Source organism: Notolabrus celidotus, chromosome 14 (assembly GCF_009762535.1).
Source record: "Notolabrus celidotus isolate fNotCel1 chromosome 14, fNotCel1.pri, whole genome shotgun sequence".
Taxonomy (NCBI): domain Eukaryota; kingdom Metazoa; phylum Chordata; class Actinopteri; order Labriformes; family Labridae; genus Notolabrus; species Notolabrus celidotus.
Window position 1 is genome coordinate 24296812 of NC_048285.1, and position 13146 is coordinate 24309957.

At 41.3% G+C, this 13146-nt stretch overlaps 1 protein-coding gene across 1 annotated transcript in view; it reads left to right on the forward strand.

Moving 5' to 3' along the window:
• Positions 1-13146, forward strand: part of nxn (nucleoredoxin) — a 65535-nt gene that overhangs the window by 51139 nt on the left and 1250 nt on the right. The window contains exons 3-7 of the mRNA XM_034701504.1: positions 1860-1993; positions 4447-4547; positions 4686-4792; positions 5310-5489; positions 5994-6118. Coding sequence (XP_034557395.1) covers positions 1860-1993; positions 4447-4547; positions 4686-4792; positions 5310-5489; positions 5994-6118 — 647 coding nt within the window. The remainder of the gene's footprint in view (positions 1-1859; positions 1994-4446; positions 4548-4685; positions 4793-5309; positions 5490-5993; positions 6119-13146) is intronic.

The window sequence follows — 13146 nt, forward strand, 5'->3', positions numbered from 1 at the left end:
TCTTTAGCTCATTTCTATTAGAATTATTTTTCATTTATACGTCAATATTAAAGAGGACTGTAAAGACACCTTATGTTCCAGCTCGATGAGAGACAATAAACTTTTAGATTTACGGTTAAAACTTCAGTCCAGAAATAATACTGTAGATGTTTTCCACCTGAAAATAACTTGTTGACAGCTTTAGTTTACACCATGCAAAACTTGGTCACACAACATTCCTGAGTGAGATAAACTGTTAGGAGTACATTGACTAAGCTCACACCTGCAGATACATGTTTTCTCTATAAAGATGTTTACAACATGTCCGGTCAGAGTTCCCTGTACACACACTTCATATCCACATTGTTCAAAACATTTAGCGTTTGTTTTTTTTCCCACGTTGCTTGGGTTGATGCTTTTATAATTATGGTGCAGCATGAATATTACAGTGCATCCATGCCTCACTAATTCATCTACAAACCCTATAATTTCTGCACTTTGAAGTGGAATTAACAAGAGCCGGCTTGCATTCCTTTCCTGTACAGAGGACGTCCTCTGTAACTGAAAAAGTCTCAATATTTAAAAAGGTTGCCTCTTCAGCTCCTGTTAGGGCCAGGGTGGAAAAAACATTAGTCATATGATGAGGAAGAGAAGCAGGACAGTGGCAGCAGAGCATGGATTTGGCATTAATGTGACAGATTTTACTCCCTGGTAAATGAAGCTGGTCCAAGCCTGCAGTGTAACCCATGATTCATTAACCGTTCCTCCAAACTTCATGTGGTCAGAGAGCTGATTACTCTCTGACCTCACTAGCAAATATGAGCACTGACATTTGATTATGCCCTCATTTTCCAACAATTCTTTACAGAAACAGGCCTAGATTTTGATTTCATTGCACATTTTGATATATTTTCATGTTCATTTTATGTGAGAGGCAGACTGTGAGCAGCTCCCAATGTGGCGAATCAATCCAAGCTCTAGTTAGGAGGAAAAAGGCATTAAAAGTTTGCCGAACATCGTGACAGAGAGGGGCGGGGGTGCGATTAAGGAGCCCTCTGCCTTTCACTCTCTGTTAAAGGCCGTACTTGAGTGGCAGCACTGGCAGACTCGCCTGCAGCATAAAGAGCGAGCGCACTTTTACAATCAGGACATTAATAAGAAGGCCACAGCCGCACAGTGTAGACGTGTCAGTCCTGCCTAATGACGCCCTAGACAACCGTGCTCCCATAAAGAGACCATTATGAATGAGCTGTACAAGGCTTTATTTATTATAACCTTCTCTTTTAAATTCAGCTGTGTTAAATTTATCTCTAGACTTTGACGATAACAAAAGAAAAGGACATTAAAAGTGTGAAAGGGAGCAGGCGAGGAGAGGCTTGAGAGGCTTTTCTTTCAGTCCTCATTAAAACCATATTTTGATGCCAGGTGTATTTCCAAGAGCCTGCACGTAACATTAAATCTGGAGTAGAAGACACATTTTTAAAACCTTTTTTCCATCTCCTGCTGCATCCATAGACTGTGAAAAACATGGACACAGTCTCAGTGATGTCACCCTAAATTTCTAAAGAGGGGCTTTGGAGCCAATGACGAAGGTCGCCATGTTGGAAATGCAGACTCAATTTAACTTTCAGTATAGTCTTTTAGTCTGCAAAAGAGCCAAACTTTATCATGTCTTTAATGTTAATTATTGTAAGCACACTTTGCTAAGATATTAAACATGCTAACACTTGTACCTGCTAACACCAGCATGTAAGCATTGTCACTGTGAGTGTTTCAGCATGCTGTCATACAGTCTTGTTTTCTAACATTTCTTGACCTGATTTTTCTCCTCCATATCTCTCTTTCTCCATCCCCTGCTCCACTTTTCTTCTTTCTCCCAGGCCTGGAGTTCCCCTGGGGGCCGAAGCCATTTGCAGAGGTGGTGGCGGGGCCTCTGCTCAGGAACAACAGGCAGACGACAGACAGCAGCTCTCTGGAGGGGCACTATGTGGGAGTGTACTTCTCTGCACACTGGGTGAGTACACAGAGAGCTGAGGAAAAGGGGGAACAAAGAGGACCTGGATTTTTGTTTTACTCTCCTGGCCTCCTGAGTCTGTCAAAACACTGAAACATGGCTGAGAAGAAAGGGCATCGCCAGCAGAGCGGAGCAGGAAGAGACGGAGCGGTTCGTGGCGACAGATAAGAGAAAGAAGCAGGAGGGTGGAGGCGACTCCATTGTGTTTGAGTGTTTACATTAACAGTGGTTAACTCTCCCTGTCAGTCTTTGCACCACCACCTCTGGACCTTGGTCAAAGCCAGCATCTGTCACCACACCCCTCTGACATCATCACTATTGTCTCTGTCTCTGCTGGACCTGCTGATATCCAGTAAAGGTTGTGACTCAGCGATGCATGAGAGGTGTTTTTTATCATCCTTGGACTCTTGTTCTGACGAGATGCAGTGCAGGCTTGACCCTGGCCAGTCAGCTCAGCAGCTGCCAGAGCCTCGGCCTCAGAGACCGACACTGCAGACCGGTGACGCCTTGGGGCTGGCTTGCATCCCAGACCTCTGATAAATTAAGAAGGACAGGTCACAAAAGCTATTAGAGGAACTTATTTGTGGTATTTCTACACCAAATTCCCCCTGCTAACTTGTGTGAATCTACCCTCTATTAGAGTAATTTTACAAAGGGACTGCCAGCACCTGGCCTTGGTAGTCGTTTTCACAGGAGTTCATGTGATTTTTTTCCCCCCTTTTAGTGTTCAGGGGACGTGAAATGGCCCCTGGCAACTAATCATGACCTATATTTCATTCTACATTTGTCTCTCCGCCTGTTGTGTGAAGGAATTTTTCATTTAGAATAATGAAACTTCAACCAAAAGCACAGTAAAGCTGACAAGTTTGGCAAACAAAACCTGGTTAAGACGCTTATATGATTCTTTATTATTAAGAAAACATTGTGCTAACTATGAAGAACACATCATACAGTGTTTATACTGCAAGGATCACTCTTTCACTTCCACTGTTCCTTTGTGCTGGTATGATTTAGTATTCATGACTGGATCAATGAATATGTTTGACTCACTGTACTCGCTGTAATCACTTTGAATGGTCATGAAGTTGTCTGCATCCACTCAATAAGTCATTGTCGATGATCACTCTACTGCACGCTACATCATGGACTTAAGATCTTATTTGTTCTCATTAAGTTATGTAAATAATTAAGGATGGCGTATGCACATAGAAACATTTACATATGAGATCATACAAATAATGTTAAATCTCAAGTAAGGAGTTTTTTTAGGTGGTTATGAAACAGACTGAAATCAATCTTTATGACCTACTAAAGCAAACAGGACCTTGAGCAACAAAACTGACTATTGTCATAAAGTATTTTATTATGTCTGTGTTCCCTGCCATCAGGCGAGACATATACTAAGTTTTTACGACTTTAGAGTTACTTCTACATTTTCCACATCAAAGATTCTTGATAGGTGATCATTTGCCTGATAAGAGAAAGCAGGATGAAGACATTTTTTGTCAGCAACCTCTTAGCAGAGAAATAAGAGTCCCCTCTTTGGCCACAGGGGGCGCCAAAATCAACACAAACCCAGAGCTCATCACAGAAGCTTTAAAATGAAATCCCTTTCACAAAGAAAGAGGAAGCTGGAAGTATTTACAAAGACCTCTCCTTGGTGTTTAAGTCATAATAGGAAGGATTAAATAATATCTTGCTAACATGCTAGTGCATTACCTTTAACATTGTTGTCAACAAAAATCTGCCAATTTTTCACAGACGCCTGTGTTTCTTCATGACTTTTTGCAAGAATGTGATGTAGAAATAGGGTTTAGAATTTTTCATTTGGCTAAGTTCAGGAAGTTGTTTCTTTAAATTGTGATGCATCCTTCCAAACAATAAATAAAAATGTTTGAGCTATTATTTGATATTATTAAAATGAAGAGATTACATAGAAAGTCCTCTCTTGGCTTCAAAAGACTCTTCTGGATATCTCTCCTTCAGCACTTCCTGTTGGAAAAAAATCAGGAAGTAGTCACAAAATTGCCCCCTTATAACATCACTTGCATTTTTTCAGCCTGTCTCAGTTCACGTGAATATTCAGTGATTATATTTTACTACATATTTAACTGCTGGAAAGGTTGAGTACTCAGGGAGAGAAGCTGGAAGTCAAGACATGTTTGTTTGGCTTAACGCTGCCATGGTACTGTGATGTCATCCTAATGCCAGCCATATCATGCTCTCCCTCAATCCTCCCCCCCACTGCCTGGAGAGAGTATTTGCTCTCCAAATACACACACACTCATTCACACACACAGAGAAACAAACACTCTCAAGCCAGAGTATTACAGCAGGATTATTTTAGTCGGTCTGGGCTTCATTTCAAAGAGTCTGGATATAAAACAAGAGAGAGTTACTGGTTTGTGCGGGCGCTGAAATTACTCAAATCTATCTATTTCTCTTTTTTTCAGTGCCCGCCGTGCCGCAGTTTGACCCGGGTTTTGGTGGAATCGTATCGAATCGTGAAAGAGTCAGGAAAGAAGTTTGAGATTGTGTTCGTCAGCGCTGACAGGTAAGATTCACTCGGCCAGGACATGGACAAAATCAAATTTATTGATGAAAACTTTCTGTAATGTCATAGTCATCCTTACTCAGGTGTTAATAAGACAGACATAAATCACTTCATGTTGTGTCCTTCCCACACCTTCAGGTCAGAGGAGTCCTTTAAGCAGTACTTCAGTGAGATGCCGTGGTTGGCGGTGCCGTATTCAGACGAGGCTCGACGATCGCGGCTGAACAGACTCTACGGAATACAAGGTTTTATACCCCAACTTGATCATTACATATGTCAAAGGGAATGTATTATCTGCCCGGCCACACATTGAAGACACTGGCACAATGGCTGATGCAAACAGACACACAGATTGCAGTGCAGCCTGAAGAATGTGGGCAACTTATCAACCTTACAGTCTTGTTCATCAGGGATGTTCCGCTCCTCTCCCTCTGCGCCTCGCTCATTTCTCCTAATTCCTCCCTCCTGTGCAGAGGGCTATGGATGAAGCCAGTGAGAGCTCGGCCTCGTCTGCAAAGAATGTGAGGAATGTACTGAGGACGAGTCAACACTGCCTTACACTCATGCACCCGTGCAGCTCATGTTAGCCCCCACCACATGCACTGCAGACTCCTATAAAATATGTTCTCCTGGACTGATCTGGTTCTGATAATAAAGCAAAATATCTTCCAGGGTTTTTAAAGGGTTAATTGACACAACTCATGTTGCTGTCCTCTTTCTTCTTCTCTAACCATCTTCCCCTTCTTTCCCTCCCCTCTGCAGGTATTCCCACGCTGATTCTCCTGGACGCAGAAGGTCACATGATCTCACGACAGGGCCGTGTGGAGGTGCTGAACGACCCGGAGTGCCACCTCTTCCCCTGGCACCCTCGGCCCGTGCTGGAGCTCAGCGAGTCCAACGCAGTGCAGCTCCACGAGGGGCCCTGCCTTGTGCTGTTTGTGGGTGGGTAGCTCCACATGGGGCTTCAGTCTGTGTGTGAATGAAGTGGCATTTATGTTGAGCGTATTGAATGTCAGACTCTGTGGAAAATTCTTACAGAGCTGAAGGGGTCATTGGGGAGTGCTCTAGTATTTATCTATCTATTTATATGCTAATTTAGAAGGTGCAGAAAATAAAAAAGTAGGGAAAATAACTTGGCCATGAATGCTTGACAGTTTGCAGCTGGTTATGTGACGACTAAGGAGGTCTGGAGTTGGACATGATAACATATTTATCAGCAGTCTGCTTTTTTAGGGTGACCTTTTGTTCTTTTTAAAACCACCTTGGAGTTCAAACTGGATTCAAACCAAGACAGAGACCACCTGTGCAGCTCCTTTTATGTCCTCATATGTCCTTGTCTTTCTCCCTTTGCATCAACTTTCTTTCATCTGTGCATTTCGCCTCTCCCAGGTGGCTTTATTTACATACTTTTAACATCTTTCTGTGTCTCTGTCCTGGCTCATTCAGACGCAGAGGAGGAAGGTGAATTAGAGCCAGCCAAGGAGCTGATCCAGCCAATAGCAGAGAAGCTTATGGCCAAGTACAAAGCCAAGGAGGAGGAGACGCCGCTGCTGTTCTTTGTGGCTGGAGAGGTGAGATAAGGCACTCGATGCCACTCAAGACAGAGTGAAATGCCATTTCAAAGGAGCGAGCGGAGCTGAAGTTGGGTTTGTTCTAGTCTGACACACAGAAACACACCTGGGAGTGTGTCATGAGCTCTCAGTAATCCTGCAGGAGACTGATGCTGGACTTTTGAGCCAAATGCTGACATTTATTTGTCTTAAACTTATATTATTTATTTTTTATATAAACATGTTGTATGCTAGTTTTTGCCCTCCAGTGGACACTTCATTTAAAAAGAGTTTCTAGCTTGTGTGCCCAATATGAGTGCTTTATTCACTTTGATGTTAGGTCTGTATTTGGTCTCTACCAACTCTTTCAGAAATGTTTTGCCTCTCTTTTGGCGCTAAATGATTAACTGTTTGTGCTTTTTAATCCCTAACGTTTTCTACATGCTATCTGGTGCATAGCTGAGGTCTATACTACCAAGCAAGTGCAACATACCATGGGTATCTTTTGGTTCTCTGGCCTCACTAACCCTGACAGAAGAGATCACACTAAGTGGTCTCAAAAAGCTGCTAACTAATATGATACATCAAGCCAGAGTAACTGTTAACACGTTCACAGAGTTAGCAATGTATGACTAATCACAAACAACTCTGCCATCAGTAGGTTATCGTATTTCACAAACTCAGAGCAAATTATGATTTAAGGAAAATATGAGAAAGTTAAACAAATACTTCAGACGAAAATCAACACAGCTGCATTTGCAAAATGAGGAAAGAACCAGCAGAAAAAGAAAAGTGCAGAGAATGAAAACAGAAATTAAGACTTGTAACATGTTTCTCATCATTAGAGCATGATAGATCTGAATATAGTAACTCTCTTTTAATCTTTTAAGTTTGTGTGATATGTTTAGACTTAATAGTTCAGCTACAGCCTTGATGGTATCAAACGCAGTGGTATGGAGCTAATAAAAATGATGAAGAAAACATGATTCAAAGCAACTACAAGCCTCTAATGTTACCCCAATTTGTCTCTGTTGATAGATTACATTTAAAAAGCACAATTAAGTGTCTTTAACACGTTACTGGCAGACAAAGTGTCCTTTTTTTTTTAGAGAATTTAGAGGACACCTGCTCTGGAGCAGGTTGGTTGTTAACCATGAGTTACCATATTCCTCCACTAAGAAGTAAACTACTTTCATGGAACTGAAAACTCAGAGTTAGGTGAAGTTACCTCTAGGTAGGGCTCAGTTGACTTTTAATGGTTTTTGCTCAGAAAACCAAAATGGTGAGCTAAAAGGTACTAAAACAGAGCTGAGGGAATTTCTTAAACTTATTAATAATTGGCTGGTATGTATAAAACCTTTTTCTTTAAATATAAATAATATTCTCATATATATGAATCTGGTATCAGGGGATACCAATTAACAACTTAGGCTCTACAGATATGATGCAAGTTCCTGGTCTACATCTGATCCCAAAGCCTTGGTCATTGTAGTAATCACAGCGTTATAAGGCCCTGTTTGAGCCTCTTATACTTGGAAGAGTCACATCTCACTTCTATCCATAACCCAGAGTTTAACCTGGTGTCTTTTTCATGATGAGTAGACCAGAAGCGTGCCAGCCAAACTTTCTCCCTCAGTCCAGATAATCCTCCCTCCGTCTAATTTATCTCCTCCCACGCGCTCCCTGAGCAGGACTAGCCGTGGAGTTTTTGTAACTCTTGTTATCTCATGTTGTTCTGTCTCGACCTTTGCAGTGCCGGAGGAGTTAGCAGCAGCAGCAGATGTAATTACCAGATTAGACACCTCTCACTAGCTTCCCCCTGATCCCCACCCTCCCAGTTCTCTGTGCCCAGCAGTCTGGGAGGACTGCACTGGTTTCTCGTGTCACACACTCCAGGGCAGGCTCAGGTTTCTGCTATAGGACTCACACATGTGCTGGCTGTCTGACCCTGTGTGTGTGTATCTGTGCAAGGCTGCTCCACCCTGATGTCGAGCTTGAAATGTCACTGACATTGACACCCTGAACTAGAAAAACTCAAGTTTTTTAAAAAGAGGAGTTGACATGAAATTGTTTTGTGTTCATTGTGTGAGTGCCAATATTTATTTGACCTAACACAAAGACACATTGTTTGAACAAAGCACAAGTAGTGCTCAAAGTTATTCACAAGCTTCCTGTGGTCCAAGTTTGCCTTGTTTCACTCGAGGCGCATAAACGGAGGAAGATTTTTTTACATCCATACAGTGCTAGTATAATTTCCTGGCTCTCACTCATCTGGCTATGAAATCACTGGGTTTCATTTACAGAACAGGTTCACTGTAAGATATCGTTTCCCCTCTCAGGAGTTCAGAGAGCAAAGCCTCCAGGCTGTTTGCTCCAACTCCTGCACCTCAGCCTGGGTTAGCCCTGGTAGTAACAGGCTCCCTGCCAGGCCAGCTGCTGGGTTTTCTGTGTCCATGAGACAGCAGTATGTTGGCAGTCTCTCAGGGGGAGGCTGAGCAGAATGACACAAGATCTCGTTACCCCACTGACTAAACTATACACCACAGAGTGGTAAACGGATTTATAAAAGCAGTATGAGGATCTTTTGTCCTTTCATTTCTGCTGTAAACCGGCTGATTCATCCAAAATGAGCTCTGGTGGTATTATCCAGTCACAGAAGAATTTCACTTATTTTGAGTCAAACAACAGCGACTGTGGCCTCGCTGTTCTCTTATGGTCTATTTTGTGGATAAAGATCAGTAAATATTATCTTTCCAGCCATGCAAATGAAGAGGCAGTTATATCCCTTTGAATTCTCCTGCAGCGCCACCATGAGGTTGTTCAATGCATCGGATTTACATTTGGTTTGGGTACAAACATTCATAATTCCCAGTGGATTAATCTTGATAACAAGAGTGAACCCATGAATTACCTTCCTGCAAGGCTCAGATTCAAAACTGACTTTATTTGACAATTATTCACTATGCAATATTTGATCATTAATGATGCACAAATACTAAAGTTTGATTGTGCCAGAACATCAAATGTTAAGATCTGTGTCTATTCTTGGTTGTATTTAAATTATTTGGAATTTTTTGTGGGGGTGTTTTTGATAGTTAAAAAAACAAGAAACAAGATAGATCCTAAGACATTTAATAACACCACATTAGACTCTGTTATATTACACTTTAATTTCAGGCTCCAAAACAAGTCATTGTTTTATGATGCTTAAGAAACCCAACAGTCAATCTACAAAAGAAACAATTTAAAGATTTTATGATAAAGAAATTGACTATAATTTAGAGGCATAGATGCAAAAGGTGTTGTAAATGGTTTAGTTGCTACTGAATGAATAAGTATAAGAATTTGTTGAGGTATTTATGATCATCTCAGGATTAACTGGGATAACTGAACTCAAGGAGAGTGCCTTATAAGGCTATCAGGTCAAACTTGTACTTCTATGGTAAAATACTTGAAGAACTGAAGTGTTTAATGTAGCTAGCAAACCTTAGCTTATACCCTAAACTAAGACATGAACAAGGTCAACATTTTATCATTCATTCTCATTGTGAATATGTTAGCATGACTGTGCTAGCTTTTAAATCAAAGATAAGCTTAGAAGCTCTGAGGGTAGAGCTAATTAGCCTACAGCATACTTGCTAGTAGCTCAAAGCTAGGTTCCACAGAGCTGTTAGCATGGCATGGCCTTTTGTACCATTGAATTAGAAAACAGAGTGAGAGCAGCTGTTTAATTCGAAGTCAGAGTCACATTACATCATGTACACAATATTTTCTTCTCAGTCGTTTTAATCTGCTGACTGTTTATCTCACATTAGCACACAACTGGGCAAAGATGTTTTCATTTTCAGTAAACTAAACAGATGAGCAAATCTCCATGAGAGTATCCAAAATTTCACAATGATGACTTTCATCATTCATCAAAGCTGGCCAGTGAGTCGGACAAAGCCCCCCGTCTCAGAGACCAGCAGGGATGGGGGCGGGAGGGGGTTTATCATTCTCAGTTCAGGCCTTATCAGATGGTCATCGTCTGTGAAATGCCACAGTGCATCAGTAGTCAGAATAAGCCTGACACGGCCCAGCAGGTCCACACGGTGAACACACACACACACACACACAGACAGTCTTATCACAGCTGAGTGCAAGCTACAGCGGTGAGGCCCTCCCTTTGTCTTTCTTTCTTTTTTTTTTTGGGCTGAGCTGCAGAGGGCGGGTGGGGGGCCTCTGGAATGGCTGCACCTCGAGAAGCAGTTTACACAAGCAGAGAAGCCAAACAAAAGAAGATGCATGACTTCCTACGATGCAGAGATTACATCTCCTCATATCAGAGAGGCTGGAAAGGCCACAGCGACAGATTGTGGAATTTATCCCTTTTTCTTGATACTCTGTGCCCAGATGATCCATAATCTGCTCTAAGCAGGGCTGCAAGCGAGCAGGACAAAGCTTTTATTTATAGTAGCAGAAAAAAAGGCCATCTTTCACCCGTAACAACATTTTCCTTAGTGGCAGTTAACATCTGTAAGTATTAAGTGGTCATTGTTTAGCAAATTGCTGAGTAATAAAGGGAGGAAGTTCGCTGCCTGCAAAGAAATACCACACTGCAACTCATCTCTTCCATCTGTTAGTAGTTTTGCTTGCAAAGCAGAGTTCAGAGGCTTCATCTTGGCATACTTATCCCTTTTTAGGTAGCAACGCAGCCAAGCTATTCAGAGAGAAGTCTGAGAGCTGATTGTGTGGTTTGATCCATTTAGCATGAATAGCTGCAGGATTTTCTGATAACAGGGGAGACACAACAAAGAGGCCAGAATGTTACACGAAGCAGGAAATCCATCCAAAGTCGCTTTATCTTTGACTTTGTTTGGACAAAACTCACATTGGCACATGAATCAGTAACAGTATTAACATCAGAGGCCCTGCCTCCATGAAGGGTCCTGGCCTTTGTTGCACTGCCCCCCTCTGGCCCTTTTCTGTCACTTCTACATTTTTGGTCTAATGTGTAACATATGAAATTGATCTTTAATCTGAGACTATCTCCCTCTGAGCCAGAAGAACTGAGGGAAACTCGGGTCACACTGCCATGAGGATAAGAAAAGTCTCCAATTATGTTGGCTGCAGACATTTAATCTGTGAACTTTGACCTTTCAAAGAATAACACAAGAAATTCTCTTGTCGTATGGAAGATATAATTACAGCAATGTATTTCTGTCCAGGCAGGTGTAAAAATGTTAGATTTCAGAATTACGAAACAGTGATTCCCTATTCAGTCTGAATAATTAATGACTCTCTCAAGCTTGTTTGAAAGCTGCTGCCTGCCTGCCTGCCTGCTTCCCTGTGATTCATGTTTGTTACCTGCAGCTACAGAGGTTGTAATCCTGACTTATTAACGGTTGAAAGGTGCCATCACGCCCCAGGCAGAACGTGGGCGAGGCTCTTTCAAAATAAAGCTAAGAAATCTAACAGGAATCCCCAGTATCAATCCATCTGTAACATACCCCTACTCTTCTTTCTTCCTCCTGCCTACATGTGCTGTTCAATCGCTCTGTGATGATGACACTGAAATCTGATGTGTGTGAGCTCTAGTAAAAGGCAAGAATGTTGCAGGACCCCCACCTGGTTCCTTCCTGTCTGTGCACACAGCAGGATGCGTGACTAAGCAGCAGCTCTCTGGTCTCTCTGGGCAGGCTGCCTGCAGGAGGATGAGAAAGAGTTACATATTCTCTTTCAAGAAGTTTGCATGAATAAAGATTGTACCAGGCACTTCTGAATTTTATGGGGTAATCTTAATGTAAGACAGTTGAGGTAATAGTAGCTGTCCTGTTTTTCTTCACTTGAAGCAGGTCTGAACTGATAAGATGCAGAGAATTGTGCAGTTTCTTCTCTCCTGAAACGCTTCCAGTGTTTGGCTCGTGTGTTTGAGTAATTTAAATGTCACATTAGCTTGGATTTCTGATGAAACAAGGGCCAATAAAGAAAACAGCTAATGCCACAAGCAGAAATCTGTCACGCACAATCTTCTTTTTCGGGCACTCGAGTTGAAGTGCTCCATCTCAGGTTTTTCAGTTTCTTGGCTCAGTAATTAAGGATCTAACGTCAGCTGTTGCTAGTTTTAATTATCAAACAAAGCAATGTCTAGATTGCATATGTCTACAGCTTATGGACTGTTAATTCAAACATAAATCCTTACTTCCTTAGCTTCTTCTATGGGAATAACTAAAGGAACAAATAGGATACATCTTCATATTGTTCTGAACAATGATAAGGATAGAAAATAAGGGCACATTTTAAATGAATATTAGAAGATGTCAAATTGTCAATTTAATGCAATAAAACTGAGTGTTGTCTGGAGCAGAGCAAGTCAATAACATGTAAGAAAATGAAGTTGTGCAAAACAAATAGTTAAATTCTTCCACACTAACATGTTATTGTCACACTAATGTGTATTCTGATGAAGGTTTTGTTCCAAACATTGTAAATGAAGGAATAGATTAAAGTGGGATCCTTATCAAATTTGAATTCCTCCTGCACACTGGTAGCACTGAGAAGTTATTTTTTTGTATACTTACATATTTTATACTCACTTATTTTGTTGTGTCATCATTCTTTTCACCTTCTGCTTTGATTTTTATAAGAAGGCAAGTGACTATGAAATATACAACAGTGCTGTTTCTGTTACAGGAAGGATTAATACATATCAAAATGGAAAGAGAATGTAAAAAGTCAGTGATGTAATCACATATAGAGAATAAAAGTGCATATAAAGAGCATCAGTGAACAACAAAATGAAAGGAAAAAAGTTCTTATACCAGTCAAATGTTTACCCATCAGCAGGTAAAGCTCCTGTGAGGAAATTGTGTTGATGTTGGCGCCCCCTGTGGACAAAGCTATACCTCTTACATCTTCACTGATTTTTGTCATGTACATGTGTAAGTAATGTTTTCTGACAGTGACACGTATCACTTATTGTGGCTGTTTGATGTCGAAAAAATAAAACAGAGGCTGTGAGCGTGCTGTAAATCTTCTCCACTAATACCGATCTCCTTGTTAATGGTCTT